The sequence below is a fragment of the Episyrphus balteatus genome, chromosome 4 (assembly GCF_945859705.1).
Source record: "Episyrphus balteatus chromosome 4, idEpiBalt1.1, whole genome shotgun sequence".
Lineage (NCBI taxonomy): Eukaryota > Metazoa > Arthropoda > Insecta > Diptera > Syrphidae > Episyrphus > Episyrphus balteatus.
This window is the reverse complement of record NC_079137.1, coordinates 83,316,663-83,333,581: the sequence shown is the minus strand read 5'-3', so window position 1 is coordinate 83,333,581 and position 16,919 is coordinate 83,316,663. Positions and strand designations below refer to the sequence as shown.

The 16,919-nt window shown below is 32.5% G+C and overlaps 1 protein-coding gene and 1 long non-coding RNA gene across 3 annotated transcripts; one reads left to right on the top strand and one right to left on the bottom strand.

The window, feature by feature from the left end:
• Positions 1-1,291: 1,291 nt before the first annotated feature.
• LOC129919977 (uncharacterized) lies at positions 1,292-16,641 on the bottom strand. Of its 2 annotated transcripts, XM_056001120.1 has the most exons (10): positions 15,541-16,641; positions 9,926-11,008; positions 8,202-9,516; positions 6,248-6,411; positions 5,985-6,191; positions 5,780-5,917; positions 5,463-5,712; positions 5,110-5,393; positions 4,858-5,040; positions 1,292-1,475 (listed from the first exon to the last, which is right to left on the bottom strand). In XM_056001120.1, the coding sequence occupies exons 1-10, from the start codon at positions 16,156-16,158 to the stop codon at positions 1,395-1,397; spliced, it is 4,323 nt and encodes a 1,440-aa protein (XP_055857095.1). In that variant the 5' UTR covers positions 16,159-16,641; the 3' UTR covers positions 1,292-1,394. The 2 variants fall into 2 exon arrangements, with proteins under 2 accessions (XP_055857095.1, XP_055857096.1); XM_056001121.1 differs by lacking the exon at positions 9,926-11,008 and having other exon boundaries at positions 15,541-16,640.
• On the top strand, positions 14,843-15,326 carry LOC129919978 (uncharacterized). Its single transcript, XR_008773156.1, has 2 exons — positions 14,843-14,987; positions 15,096-15,326. It is a non-coding gene; the product is annotated as an uncharacterized LOC129919978 (long non-coding RNA).
• Positions 16,642-16,919: the final 278 nt, after the last annotated feature.

Genomic DNA, 16,919 nt, shown 5'->3' with positions numbered 1-16,919 from the left:
CTCCCAAATCACTCAATGCTTAAGAATTGAAGCTATGCAGACGAGATTCCTCAGGTTCGCTTTGCGCAACTTACCTCGTTCCGACGCCTTATCTTTACCCCCTTATGAAGACCGTTCAACTTATTAGCATGTTCCCCCTTTCTCACGCATTTTCCGGCCATATTTGCCTTATCAGTATGACCATTTAATAGTAGAAGCAGAGCCCGACTCAGGACAACACGACTTTGTACACCCCGACTCACGACAGCCCGACTCAACCCATAGCCCGACTCAAGATAGCCCGACTCATCGCAACTTGACTCAGGTAAGAACTCGACCTGAGTCGAGTTGCGATGAGTCGGGTTATCTTGAGTCGGGCTATGGGTTGAGTCGGGCTGTCGTGAGTCGGGGTGTACAAAGTCGTGTTGTCCTTACCATTCCCCATTTAATACCGCCTTCAGTATTTTGTTTCTATTTTGCTGATCTAACAAATCAAGGTCTGAAAAATACTTCTAATATCCAACCAACAGAGCCACATTGTTTGATAATCAGAAGACACGTTACATCGTTTATTTTACGTGGAAATTTTTCCACCCAAAAAATAATTTCTGCCAGCTATTACGAGTTTCACCAGAGGGGAATTACCATTTTCCGCTAAACTAGGTTCTTGCTCGCCACCAAAATTTACACAAGAAAAGATTTGTCTATTACGAAATTTTTCCGAACGTGAACGACCTTTCGCCCGGAACTCTCAATAGAAGAAAAGTGATATTCCATTTTTCTGGGTGCAATCTTGTCCACGTGACACTCTATTTTGAGCTGAGCATTTTTTTGAACAATATTTATGTGGTTGGACTTATTTAGGCAAACATAAGCAAACTTCGAAATCAGATCCACCCAAAAAAGAAACCCAATTTTTTTTCTTATGCCAAAGATTAAAGGAACTTTCCATATTTTTCAATTGGTTGAATAACACAAATAATGTTTATATCATTAAAATTGTTTATTTATTAGCTTACATTTAAATCAGCTATAAAAGAATTATTTGTTATTCAAAAATTATAGGAAAACAATTTTCATACATACGTGAGCCTACGTAAATCCTTGTTTTCTATATTTTTGTTCGTATATTTATACAAATTTAGTTCATAACACATTCTTTTCCAACAATAAAAAAAAAAAAAAAAATCCAAACTCAAAACCATGCTGGTTTGTCCAAACAAATTTTAATCTTTAAGATTTGCGCATATTATATTAATGTAGTTCTTATCCCTACTTATTTACTGGATACTGAAATTAAAAACTTCTCTACTTCGAAATAAAATAAAATAAAATATAATTTTTTTTTTTATAAAACCAAATACGTTAATCATATTTTTTTCTTTATAAATAACATCGAAATTATTAAAAACTTATTATTGCGAAACTTCGTGAAAACGTTTTTGTCGTTCCAAACTCTCAACCTCAGCCCAAGAGCTCCGCATATTACGAAATAGCTGAAAATGTAAAAAGTTAATAAATAAAAGCGATTTGTTAAAATATGATTGAATTAAATTTTTTTTAAATAAGATTTAAATACATATATATTTTTTAAATATGATTTATTTTTGATTTAAGTTAAATTTAAATGTGAAATGTACATAATAATTATGAGACTTAACTGGTAAAAAAATTACTTTTTGTCATTTAAATATGTGAAAAATCTTATTCTTTAATATAAACAATCCAATGTATTTAAGCGACGAAAAAGAGACTTCATTTAAAAACACATACAAACGAACGAGTTATACATTTTTCACACAATATAGAACTTGACAAATAAAACAATTTTGCAATTGGAGTTTAAAAGAAACTAATCTCTTTCGTTCGTTCCAAAGTGTTCTATATTCTCCGAGGGCGAATTCGTTTATTTCTCTTTGGAACTGAACGGTGGCGCTGTAGAAAGATTTTAGTTTGGAGACATTCTTTTTTAACTCAGTAAATTCTTCCTGTCTCACTGAATGCTCCTCTAGTAAAACTACGGCATTGCTTTCTTTTCGATTATGTTACTAATCTTATAAGAAGTGACATTCGGGGTGTTTAATGTTGCAATGACAGAAGGTTGAAAAAACCTTCAAAATACAAAATATACCGATTAATGCCATTTAACAAGCCTTGCAAACAATACTAGTTCCCGAGAAAAGTATGATTTTTTTTTGATTTTTTTCGCAATGTCATTAAAATAAATTGCACGACTGGGGTCGCACGCACTTGCTCTTATGGTAAAAGTTACTCTAATGTTAAAGCTTTTCATTGAACAAAATAAGATATATGATATTTTCACGGAATTTCATAAGTGGAAAAAAAAATAAAATCTTTTTTTATAAATAACAAGCGGGGAGGCGCTGCAGGAATATTCTAACCCGTCCCTGCACAGGGAAATCGTTCTTTTTTTGCATACATACCTAAATACATATCCACAGCATGACACAACAAAATCTGATTAAATTCATGTTTGCGAACGATAATAATTATTTTGAAAGCCTGTCTAATAAATTTGTTTACAAATTAAGCTTAGTTTTTTTTTTTTTTAAGTGAGAGTGTTTTTTTACTCGTACAAATTGACAGCTATGTAAAGATGCGAGAAAAGGTATTATTTTTTTTGTATACAAACCATCTACACATTAATACCTTTTAAACAAAAAAAAAATTACCAAAATCGGACCAGCCAAACGCGAGTTTATCGGCCACACACACTAAATGAACTCATTTTTATATATAAATAATTAAATACCGTTTTAAATGATCTTTTACCAAAAACTAAGTATGCCATTTTATTTCTTGTATAAAAGGGAATTTTTAGAAAAAAATTTTTCGAAAATCGTTAGAGCCGTTTTTTTAATAAATAATTTTTTATATGTATATAAAAAATTTCTAACATTTTTCAAAAAAAAAGTTGGTAGGCCATTTTGAAGAAATAAATAATTTACACATAAAAACGGAATTTCAGAATTTTTTACCAACCCGTTTCCAAAAAATTGATTTATCGAAAAAAAATTTTGAAATATTTTTTAAAAATTCAAAAATGTGTTTTTTGAAAAATTTTAAATTTTTTTAAATAACGATAGTTTAAACGTTTCTGTACAAAAATTTTGGTCGAAATATGTTTTGTCGTTTACGAGAAATTCATAAATCAAAAAAAAAACATTCTATGGCAGGTACCGTTAATAACGGTTCAAAAAATATTTTTTTTATTTCCAAAGGAAGCTTTTATGTGTTACACTTCACACAAAAATTTTCGTCAAAATCGTTAGAGCCGTTTTTGAAAAAAATTAACTTTTCCATTTCCGTTATATGAAAGGTACCGTTAGTTTTGGTCCTAAAAAAAAATTTCAATTTGTCGTCTAGGGAATCACCCAAAACTGTTAACTACCAAGTTTGAAGGAAATCGCTCCATTAGTTTAGGTGGTAGCTCGAGGTACACACAGACAGACGGACAGACAAACAGAATTGCCGGACCCACTTTTTTGGCATTCTCCATCATCGTAATGTCATGTAAAATTGTTATCTCGAGTTCGATTTTTTTTACGAATCCTAAACTTGCCCTATAGTACCTACATATATCGCAAGTAAAAAGCTTAACCCCTTACTACAAATGTTTGTAAGTCCATACAAAATAAATGTAAATGTTTGCGAACGATAATAATTATTTTGAAAGCCTGTCTAATAAATTTGTTTACAAATTAAGCTTAGTTTTTTTTTTTTTTAAGTGAGAGTGTTTTTTTACTCGTACAAATTGACAGCTATGTAAAGATGCGAGAAAAGGTATTATTTTTTTTGTATACAAACCATCTACACATTAATACCTTTTAAACAAAAAAAAAATTACCAAAATCGGACCAGCCAAACGCGAGTTTATCGGCCACACACACTAAATGAACTCATTTTTATATATAAATAATTAAATACCGTTTTAAATGATCTTTTACCAAAAACTAAGTATGCCATTTTATTTCTTGTATAAAAGGGAATTTTTAGAAAAAAATTTTTCGAAAATCGTTAGAGCCGTTTTTTTAATAAATAATTTTTTATATGTATATAAAAAATTTCTAACATTTTTCAAAAAAAAAGTTGGTAGGCCATTTTGAAGAAATAAATAATTTACACATAAAAACGGAATTTCAGAATTTTTTACCAACCCGTTTCCAAAAAATTGATTTATCGAAAAAAAATTTTGAAATATTTTTTTAAAAATTCAAAAATGTGTTTTTTGAAAAATTTTAAATTTTTTTAAATAACGATAGTTTAAACGTTTCTGTACAAAAATTTTGGTCGAAATATGTTTTGTCGTTTACGAGAAATTCATAAATCAAAAAAAAAACATTCTATGGCAGGTACCGTTAATAACGGTTCAAAAAATATTTTTTTTATTTCCAAAGGAAGCTTTTATGTGTTACACTTCACACAAAAATTTTCGTCAAAATCGTTAGAGCCGTTTTTGAAAAAAATTAACTTTTCCATTTCCGTTATATGAAAGGTACCGTTAGTTTTGGTCCTAAAAAAAAATTTCAATTTGTCGTCTAGGGAATCACCCAAAACTGTTAACTACCAAGTTTGAAGGAAATCGCTCCATTAGTTTAGGTGGTAGCTCGAGGTACACACAGACAGACGGACAGACAAACAGAATTGCCGGACCCACTTTTTTGGCATTCTCCATCATCGTAATGTCATGTAAAATTGTTATCTCGAGTTCGATTTTTTTTACGAATCCTAAACTTGCCCTATAGTACCTACATATATCGCAAGTAAAAAGCTTAACCCCTTACTACAAATGTTTGTAATTCCATACAAAATAAATGTAAAAAAGTCAAATTCAAATTAGTATTATGTATTACTCACCTCGTCAACCCAGTTATTTTCAGCAAGAAGATCATTTAGAATATCTGTAGAACTTTTTCCCGGTAGTTCTTTTTGATGTTCACCCACACGTCTTGTACAAATAGCAAATAAATTGTATTTTTCATGAGCGATTTTGTGGAATATATCAGCTCTGGCAGCACAAATCCGACAAAGAAGAATATCCTTTAAAAGAATTTCATCAAAATGTCTTCAATATTGACTTATTTTAAATATTTCAAAACTAAATGCTACCTTTTCATAAGCAACTCGCATATCAACTGGTACCGTTTGCATTGTATTAGTATTGTAAGGATGTCCGAATAGAAGGAATCTCACTGATATTCCAGGCTGATGACATCCTCCACAGTTTTTCTGATTAACATTATTTTGACCCCATTCTGTGAACACATGGCATTGCGGCCATGTTTCTATAGAAACAATAACACTTCGGGTCCAGGGTGTTATGGAAAGAAGTTTTCTTTTACAATTTTCCATTATTTCATCGATAGTTCTTACACTCGATAAAAAGTATTCGTCTATTTTTAAACCAAAATTTATGGTTACAAATAATGTGATAAGTATTTATATAAGTATGTGCATCTAACCTTTTTCCCTATTAATTTCTGAAAAGAAACTTGGGTCCAAAACTTGTGAGATCATCGTCTGAATATAGATCTCAAAATGATCACGATAAGTAAGATAGTCTTCCATAATTTTTTCAATAAATTGTTCAGTATCATCCGCAAGCAATTCAGAGCGCATGAATTCTACAATTGTTTCAGTATGGGATTGAACTTGAATTCTTACTGGTGCCTTTATGTAAAGTTTTTTTGTGTCCAAATTCCATGATGCATACTGCTGGGCAAATGAACAAAAAATACTTAATAGTTTATCAAGTACTAAAATTTCAAAATCAGTTCACCTTTGACATATTGCGGTAAAACATTTTACCATTCTGACAGAATGACTCGTACTTTTGTAATATACACTTGGAATCAACCTGCCAAATTATTGGCCAATCATTTACCAAGTCCGATCGCAAAACAATGAAATCACCCGTCTAAAATACATACAATACGGATAAACAAAACACAAACAAATAATATTTCACGTTGACGTCGTTATACCTTAAAGTTATCGCCAGTATTTCCAGGTGTGTTTTCTGATATATTGTTGGATGTTGATGAAACTAATGCCATTTTATTGACGTTGTCATTTTCCAATATTGTATCGTCTTTTAACGCCGATGTATCTTTTTTCTTTGTAGAAGCATTTGTTTTGAATCGACGATTCTTACGTTTGCCAACAAAGTTCCCAGGCATACCATCTTCACTCTATGATTGAAAATTGTATATAAAAAAAAATATTAATATAGCACAAAACGGTTTACATCGTCGTCTTGTGGTGTCCAAACCGGATCGGTATCAGAATCAGCGAATTCTTCCGGTTCGTCGCGGTCGGTAGCTGCAGGAGTGGCTTGCATGATCTCGTTGATACCACGTGCTTTTGCTTTTCGCAAAGATTGCTCTCGACGTTGCGGAAGAGCCAAGGGATCTAAAGGGAAATTAAAAAATTCTGTTTTATTTCTCAGCGGGAAATTTCAAGAATTTTGTATAGGTACATATTAATAACAACGTTAGCTCTTTTGTAATAGGGCAAAAGTGCAAAATATTTAAATATTTTAAATTCCTTGGCAATAATTTTGTATCCCTTTTAATATGAAAATTTCGGATCCAAAAAGATTAGTTTTGCCAAATAATAACTGTTTATGCATTTCCATATAAGGATTTCGGATAAAAAAAAAAATCACTTTTGGTGAATTGAATATGATACCAGTACTATCCCAGTATTTTAGCTTGGATATACAAAAATTGATCTCTGGTGGCAAAAGGCAATTCACTTAATGTAAGAAATAGGACAATGGTATTGTTCGATTCGGGGTTTCATTGGAATAAGTAAGCTCCTTGAAAGTAAAGGGCAGGAAGGGCAATACTGATTTTGTTCTTTACACACAACTAAAAGAAATATAAGATGAATAATATTGAATATCGGGTACAATATATAGATTGGCTCATAATTTTTACGGTTAAACTCTGTTTCTTAAAACTGTGCGCTTATATTAGCCGACTATCTCTTGTTGGTTAAAAAAAGATGTCTTTCACAAAAAAAAATTATTAATTAACCCTTTCGAACCCAAGCTATAAAAATCAATATTAAAAAATGTTTTCTCAGTATTATCGTGTCAAAAACATCAAAAACTAAGAAATATGAATAGCAAAAAGTTATTTTCCAAAGTAATAAATAGCAAAACTAATGTGTTACTCTCATGTTACATGTAAGTAACATGCACTGCATAGGCCACCAAAAAAAGTCGGACAACTGAGAAAATAACTCTTCTAAGCCAAAAAACAAAACACTTTTTGGATTAACAAGTTTTATATCTTTATTTAAAAATTATGACCATATTTTTTGCAAAAAAAAAGGGAAATTTCAGTCCATTTTTCCATTAAAAAAAATTAAAAGTATGATATTTGACTAACTTTTTGTAATAATCCAGTAACTAGGCATAATTTTCTTTCAAATAAGCCATCGAAACCTAAACAAGTATTTAATGAAATATTTTTTACGAATTTTTAAAAATATGTTACATGAGAGTAACGCTGGGTCCGAAAGGGTTAGAAAAAAAAAAACAAACTGAACATTTTCATTCCCATTAATAAATAAATGAAAATCGATACCTAAGGTATGATTTTACAACCACAAGCATTTTTAATTAGAAAGAGATTTTGTGTTCGGTACACCATAATGCGGATGTATGCTTTTGTTTATTTCGAAATGCAGCTACATAACATTTTTGTTTTTTTTTTTTCTTATCGGTAATAATTATATTTACAGCTTTTCTTTATAAGTATTACAACGTTTACCATATAAATCCCCAAAAAGTGAGGCATGTGATGTTAGATTAATGAATTAAAAAAAAGTTCATAAATATAGAAAATGGAACATTTTCTTTTGAAGAACATTTTTTATAAAAATACAAAATATTGTCTTGTTCTATTCGTTATATTAAAACAATTTGAATGAAAGAAGACTCGAAAGACCTGCAACGCAATTACAGTTCAATAGATTTATAAAACTAAAACAAGACCAAAAAAATACAATGTGAATCGGAAAAATATACTCGTGAACACATTAAGACTTTCAATTCTTTTTTTTTACAATTTTACAATATTTATGAAGAAATGCTGCAGGTTTTAAACAATGTTATTCATTCAGTGTCTTTCTGTAATGCAAAAACAAAACACCTTAACCTTGAGGCAGATTACAAATAAGGATTCACCTACCTTGATGGAAATTTTGGGTTTGCTGCTGAACCTGTCGGTATTGATGCGAATGCTGTTGTTGTCCGACTCGAAGCTGTTGCTGCTGTTGTTGTTGTTGGGCCAACTGATGCTGTTGTGTTACTTCTTCAGAATTGGCTGGATTTTGTTGAATAACTGCTGCCATATTTTGTGCTTGAGGTCGCTTTTTGGGTAGAATCTGGGTCTGACTTATTATTTTAATTTTATGGCCATCATCTGTACCCGTAACAGTGCCTTCGGCATTTGTTATTGGTGCAGAAGATCCTTCCACTGCCGGTGAAGAAGTATTTTCTGCATTTGCCACAGATGGTGGGTTCGATGATTGAGTGTTATCGCTAGATTTTCTTTTGTTATTATTAACATATTCTTTTTGCATACATGGCTTTTGGTAGTTATATTTTCTACCGGTTTTCATTAGAGGTGGGGGTGATTCATCGCGTTCACCTTGCAGAAACTTAAGATAGCTATCCATAAAGGCGGACTTCTTTCCTGGTCCGTCTTTCTTTTCAAAAGGCGGGTATGTTGGTGCGGCTTCTGGTGGTTTTTGTATAGTTGATTTGAGATTATTAGAATCACGCCCATAGAGGGAGTTGTTTTGTACTTTTGCCGAAACTTTTGGATCAGCAGTTGTAAGAAAATGAAGTTCATCTTCAATGTTGGGTACTATGACTTTGCAAGATAAACTATCCGCAGCTGGTTCAGATTGCACTTCCTCTGAAGTGTTTTGCTGCTGCAATGTGTCTTGTGCATTTTGATGCACATTCTGTTGTTGCTGTTGTTCTTGCTGAGTGTCTTGTCCCAATGGCGTCAAGTTGTAGAGGCTATTGTTCTGACTCATACACGCAGCATACTGTGTTGAAACATGCTGTGGAAATGCCGGATAATATTGTGAAATTTGAGATATATGAGGATGGGTTTGAGAAGACTGAACGTGTGCTGGTTGTGGCTGTGGTACTGAATTTGTCTGTTGCGATTGAGTGTTGCCAAAAGACGGAATATTAATATTGTTTTCAACTTTAGGCTGCATCCATCGGTTGTTGTAATCATAAAAGGAACTATTATGTTGCTGTTGTTGTTGCTGTTGTTGCTGGACCTGTTGCTGTTGCTGCTGTTGTTGCTGCTGCTGGGGTTGATGATGTTGAATTTGTTGCTGTTGTTGCTGCCTTGAAGGTTGCTGAAGTGATTGGTTGTTTTGCTGTGATGATCGCGAAAAGTCATTGTTTTGTAATAAAGTTTTCTTCGGTTGCCTTTTTCGAGGCGCTTTTTTTGTCGGTATCGGCTTTTGTACTTCTTCAACCTGAAATAATATTTAAAATTAATGCCAAAATATATAACAACATCGTAAATATTGAGTTAAAATCTTCTTTTCTTCTTATATGCTATATAACTAACAATAAAATGCGCGGTTGTAACTTGACTGTTTATAATATTGTGTATTATAGCTGAAGATTTTTATGAAAACAAAGCGTTACAGATTCAAAACACTGCCTAGTTATAAAAAAACAAAGAAATATAATAAAATAATTAAATTGTGTTTTAATTTTTATTGAAAATAAAAAAGAAAAGAAGATTAATTTCATAAATTAAAAAACGTAACTTTATTTAATTTATAACAAAGCAAAACAAAAAAAAATACAATAAATAAATGAGAACAATTAAACGAAACAAAACAAATACAAATAAAAAACAAACATTCGGATACAAACCTTGGTGGTATTTTGAATCTGTGACGCTTGCGCATTGTTTGTAGCCAAAACGTTTTCAACAGAATGCTGTTGTTTGCTTTGTACTATTTGTTGCGGCTCTGTCGGCTGTAATTGATTTCGAGGTTGTTGTTTTGCTGCATCTCTTTGTGAAGACATAACATGCAATGCATTTTCGACCATTTGCTGGTGAACCTGGGGCGAAGCTTGTGGCAATTCAGAATTTTGCTGGACTGTTTCTATTATCGTTCGCTTTATTTGCAACGATGGAGGCAATATGTATATATTGTTTTCTTGTGTATGTGGGGAATGGATAGAGTACACCTTCTGATCATGTTTATTTATGTCAGATAACTTGTTGGTACTGCTACCGGGCCAGCATACAGACTGTTGCATTTGATGATGGTCTTGTTGCAACTGTTGTTGCTGTTGAGCTTGAAAGGCACTTGTTATCACAGAAGAATAGCCAACACTTGTTGTAGGTGAAAGAGAGCTATTGCTAACACTATTTCTCGCAAAATTGTTGCTGCGATTGCTATTACTATTAGCACCACGTCCAACGTTTGATACGTCGAGAGAGGTTTGAGCTTGTTGTGTTGGTGTATTTGATTTGTACACATTATTATGGCTCGAATTGTTCGCCGTTTCATTATGGTGAACACTGTTCACAGCTGGGGGTGGTGAGCCCACAGAAGAACATAAAGAAGGGCTTTCATAAATTGGATAAGCTGGACTGGGAATTTGCCTTAAGCCTTGTTGCAGAGTAGGGTGATGACTTTCGCTAGAGCTATGCTTTCTTGGCGTCACAACCTTAATCGAAGAGACTGGCATTTTATTTGGCAGAGAAGCTGAGCTTATTGCAGCAGCAGGAATGTTGTACGACAGTTTTCCGTCAACAAATGTGTAGAAGCCCTCTTCAGAACGAGCGCAGTCTTCTTCTGAGACGGCTTGAATAATTTGATTATCTAACTGAAGAGTGTTCTCTTCGTGTTCGGGCTGATGGTTTCCAACATAAATGAGGTCTTCGTAATTTTTTGATTGAGCCTTCATTTGAATTTGAAGGTTTGATTGTTTGGAATTGATTACCTGCGGTGGGTGGGATTTCAATTAGATTATTTCTTATTGAAAAAACAACAACACAGAAAATTCGTTTTAAAGTTCAAATGTATGTAAATAATGAATAAAGCATAAACGAAGACAACCTGTATTAAATATTTAATGTGAATGAAACCTTAGATTTAACCAAGGTTAAGTTTTTTAAGGTATAATGCGAATTGAAATGAAGAAAAGATTTATTATAAAACCTCACTATCAGCAATTTCATTGCATCTATAGGTTTCACTATGCGGGTCACTTGAATAAGACTAAAACTATTTTATTCATTATTATTATTTATTTATTTGTTAAGGGTTCATTAATGCATAAATAAAGATTTTACAGCAATAGGTAGGTTTAATTAAAAAAAAAAATTAGAACCAATACTAGCCGTGTTTTATTTTCCCTCGATCCAGATCAGATCATGGTATTTATTTGCGTTACAACAAAAGAAGGATTTCGCTTTGTTGTTGTAACACAAATAAATACCTACATACAATGTTATGGAGGGCTAAGAGCTGAAATGAACCAAGTCACAAAAAATGGATTCGGAGATATAACTAGGTAAAGTAAATACGTTTCCATTAAATCTTATGTTGAATATTTTTTTCGAACATATGATAATTTGAATCGATACACTTTTGGATGAAACTAATGAAAGACTATTCGGATTTTTTTTCTTTTTTTTTACTTGGTTCGTTTTAGCTGTGAAACCTTCATATAATATGGACCACGGAGACAAATAAAACACGGCTATTAACAGTACTTGCTATAACACCAAAATGACAAATCAATTTGAAAATCGAGCAATAAATTTTTATTGTTTGTGAGCCAAGTTTTTGGTGGAATTTTCACTTTTAAATTTATTTTGACAGATTAAAAATATGTTTTCAATAAGACCGTATCATTTCAATGCGTAGTTTCTGTGAAACTATAAGAATGGCCAATACATGCATGTTGTATTTTGAAATCTGAAGAATTAAATATAAAACTACTGCAAAAGTGAAAAACGCGTTTTAAGAAAAGCTTTAACGGAATTGTTTCTGTCTTCAAAAGATCTGCAGCGAAAATATAGGCGGAGGTCAGTGGTAGAATTTTTTCTCGTATCCTTTAAATGAAGGTGAGTAAATTACTTTTCCCGACGTTTAGCAGAATTAAGACGAAGAGCGAAAGTGAATCGATCAAGTAAATTGAACGTTTAATTCCTTAATATTACCAACACGACGAGACGGAGCTTCACCCCACTAGGGCCGCGAAGCTAAAACTTGACAAGACGAAGAGTACAGTAACCTAGGAATAGGAACAAATGGACCAGTTCAATGTCCTGCAATATCTCTCGATCTGAAAAGTGTTACTTTTAGTATGAAATCCAAAAAAGGTAAACAACCTTAAATATTTATTATAACGGCACATTTAATAAAAATTATCTTATGGCCTGTTTTTACTAGGACAAATGAGATGATTTCGATGTATTTTAATTTTTTCTTATCCTTTTGATGCTTAGATAAAAATAAAACATTTTTATAAAATTTAACTTGTTGCCGGTTTTCCCGAGTATCATAAGATTTTTTGGTTTTTTTTTTGGCAAAACTTGTAACCGACTTTTTTTTATTCATTACTATTTTTTCTGAAGAAAAAAGCATTTTACTTACGACGCTTCTTTTTTTTAATTTTAATTTAATAACATTGAAATTTTTTTTTCAGCAACAAAAGATGTCAACATTATTTAAACGCACTAGCAAAGCGTAGAATTTTTGGAAAGAAAGTCCTGGTCGAAATTTCTATCGTTATTATTTACAAAGAAATAAACGTTAACATGGGTCAGAGTATATCAAGTATTAACTTTGAAGATAGGCCCTTGCTTTAGAATATACCCAAAAATCGACCCTAAAATTTTCCTTGACTATTTACGACACAACTTTTAACATACACACATGAACATACATACATAATATACTCGTATTATGTACATACATATTAATATAAATTAAGTTCGTGACATTTTTCAAAAATCAATTTTCGAAAGTAATTTTTTCTATTTTCTTAGAATTTAGAAGTCATAACTTTCGATTCCAATAATAGCAGACTTATTTATTAATTGATCAATACTTTAAACCGAAATAAGCCCTTAAGCTTTTAATTTCTCTTACAGGTAAATATAATCATGAAGGCCCATTATCATAAAAATTCAAATTGTTTATATAATTGTCGTTTCATGGTAAATAGGAGTCATGGCTAATAAACTAAGAATATTTGAATATATGATAGCAAATATGATAACATGAGAATTTAATTTTGATACGCCCCCACTTAAGTGTTTAATCTACTCTTAAATGATGAACACAGCACGAGTAAAATAGGTAGGGATTTAAAAGGAGATACCGATGAACATAAGCTTTGAAGTTCTGAGTTTTACAATGGGGCGGAAAAACGGAGGAAAACGCGATCCACATTCGTGTAGTGCGACTGAAGTAAGGATATCTGTATTTGACGGTATGTCGAGCATTCCTTGAAGCGCGAGTATTACGGTTGAATCGTTGAAACGAAGAATGGAGAGAGCTATTTTATTAGAGCATTGTTTATAAAAATAACGACATAACGACGTGAGACATGAGACGCTTCGTCAATCGGTGCTCTAGAGTACAATTGCCTGTGGGAGAAAAAGTTCTTGCATCTCCGGAGGAAACCATAACATTTGGCAGCGGTGTCGAATTTTACAATGCTATCAAGAACAGAATTTAATGAGCTCATCATATTTAGCCGCTCAAGATCCACATCCAAAGAACTTGGGCGAAAATCAGGAAAAGAATATGAATATTATATTTAAAAAAAATAAGGCGTTAGGGTGGTCAATTTTTTTTTCTAAAAACAGTTTTTAAATTATTTTTTCAATTTTCAAGGTCAAACTGGAGGCAGAAGATATTAACTGATTATTTTTTAAACCCTTCTTAGTCATCACCATTAGCCACTTTTCCGCGCTATTAGGATTTGAAATTCGAAAAAGTGGTTTTTTGACCCATCCTAAGGTGCAACATATAAGGAAATATTTAAAGTTTAGAAGACCAAGAAAATTAACATATTGGATTTTACAAAATCAAATAAATGTCAAGTAAGATTACTTATGAATTTTATTAAGCCTTGTAGGTACGCAGCTGAAGCTTTAAAACTCATTTTCTGATGTTTTTACTTGAATTTTTTTATTTGTCCTTTTATTATTTTTACTTTGCTATAATACCCGATAGTATTTTTTCGTTAGCATGTCCGCTGTTGGCTTTGGAGACTTCAAAATATTTCGTTTCGCTTCAGCTGCGTAAAGTAAATAATATAATACGTAAGAACTAAATTTTTAAATCGTGACTTTCTGAATAATAAATTCTTGTTTAACCGTTCCAAAACAAACTAAGAGACACTCTTTAGCGAAGCTTAAAGCTAGAGCTAGTGGAGAAAAACTCATCAAAAAACATTAAAATCAACATACATATTATGTAGTTGTGTGCAAGGTGATAAAAAAAAATAAAAGAGGACATTTTTTTAGTTTTTTTTTTGGCAATAGGTTTTCAATTTCAATGTGATCGTGTTCGAGCAGCCATGATTTAACATTTTGTAGGAAAGAGGACAATATTCTTAAAACTCTTATGTCGAAAAGCAACTTATTAAAAACTGAGGGAGCAACTATTGTAACAAATCTTCGAAAATGCGATTTGTTATAACGAGGGACGTTTACCAAATTCTAGGTATTAACTCGTAAATTATGTCGTGAATTACTTCTCGCTGAGAGATAACAACTTCTAATAAAAAATACCTTTAAGTAGTATAAATGTCTTACAGGAAGAAATTTAAATTCCTCAAATAACATGAAGCTGTTTAATAATAATAAGAATAGGATTAAATCATAACTAGTATTTCTTGTGAGCAATACAAACCAAGAGTATAAAATTGTCTGGAACAGCACAATAAGTAAGACTCCAAGGTATTTGAAGGTCTTGACAAAATCCTTAAAGCAATTTGGGGAACAGGACTCATCAGAAATAAAACTATTCGTATTATTGTCATTAACGCTGAATTGGATTTTTTTCAGTGTGAACGATGATAAAAAAAATAACAAGAATCTAAAATCTGAGAGCTTGCTAGACTAAAGTACATTACTTTTGTTTTATTGCTCAATACCATTTTATTAACTGCAAACCAGCGTCTTTTAATGTCCAAATCAAATTTAATATCAGAAGTTAAGTCAAGCAGAGATCTACAACCATATATGCAAAAGCTTTATCATCAGCAAATGCTGTAATTTCTGAAGCCAAGAGTGCCGGTGTTTTTAAATTTGCTTGTACCTTCGATTAAAGAATGACTTTTTTTTAAACCCTAAACAGAAATAAACTGGAATTGACTTCTTCTTCTTGTTCAAAAATAATCATGCTTCTTCAAAGTGACCCGCTTTGTTAACCTATTCAACTATTATTATTTTTAAATCTTGTTCAAAAAATTAAGTATTAATTTTGTTCATCAACACAAAATTTACTTGCCTTTTCTTGATTTAAAGCGGCCTGTTGTTGGGCCTGTTGCTGCTGCTGCTGCTGGTGCATTGTGAGAAAAGTATTTGCAGACATTTGCTGCGGCGTCCCAATCACTGGCGTATTCCAGCTTAGCGTTGTCGATGAAGTTGCACTCGTAGTCGGCGAAGGTGAAGCACCACTCGAAGAAGAATTCTCCCCATAATAGCTCGAAGTTGGTATATTAATCGACTGATTCGTTGTATACCCCAAAGCAGCAGGTTGCGATCGACAAATTTCTTGCTTCTCCACAGTCCCAGACAATCCCAAATGACGATGAGAAGTGCTTCCTACAGAAGAAGCATAATGAGCCGGCTTCGGCTGAACGGCAGCCTGAGCCGCATGATGATAGATCTGCTGGAATACCGGATTATATCCTCCGATCGGGGTGGGAGGCACAAAGTTTCCACTTGTTGCATTGAAACCAGCGATGCTTGAGTGAGCTGCCTGCAGGAGCAGGGATTGCGCCGAGGAGCCAGCGGCGGCTGATATTTGTGCCAAGTGCGTGTGTTGGAAGTCGTCACTGGAGCCGGATGCTGATGGGACAATGCGGTTGTATGCATACGCCCACGGACTGGAGTTGGGGTCCATATTTCGTTTGGTTTAGTTCGATTGGTTGGTTGGTTTTTTTTTTAATTGTCTGTCTTCATTTTATTGACAGGGTTAAGAGAAATATTTTTACACACTCTCGCAGAGCGCACTGGTGCAAAGTTTTCAATAAATATATTGGTTTGTTTTTTGCTATGTAATTTTAATTAATTATTGTTTAAAAAAGTGTTTTATTTTCTTTTATATTCACTTGTTTCGGAAAAACAAAATAAATGTTTGTGCTAAAAGTTTAGTGTGCTCGGTGCTGGGTTCACAGGAATTATAGCACTTCTGGTGTTGCAATTGAATTGGAAATGAAATACTGGTCTTTATTTTATTGAATTATGTTGATTGTAGAGTGTGAAGAAGAAAATATTTTGAGGAATTTTCAATTAGGTATTAATGTTAAAAAATTTTCTTTTCTTTCAAAATAAAGCACTTGCAAATCCACTTTGATCGAATTCGCCATTTTGTTTTCTACATCTCACATATAGCCAGAGACTCATAGGACGTTAAACGTAAGACGTGACGTAAGACAGTCTGTAAGGTAGTGTCAGATGTGTTTCTTTCCATATTGTTCTCGTAAGGCAATGATAACACTTTTGTAATGTTCTGTTTTGAATGGAAAGAACAGAAATGTTTTATTTTATAACATTTGAATAACAAAGAGAACCAATACTCATGCAATTTTGATGTTTTACTTGTCATTTTGTCATGTAAATGAACTCACATTTTCAAAAAATAATGGCGAACATTCATAAAGA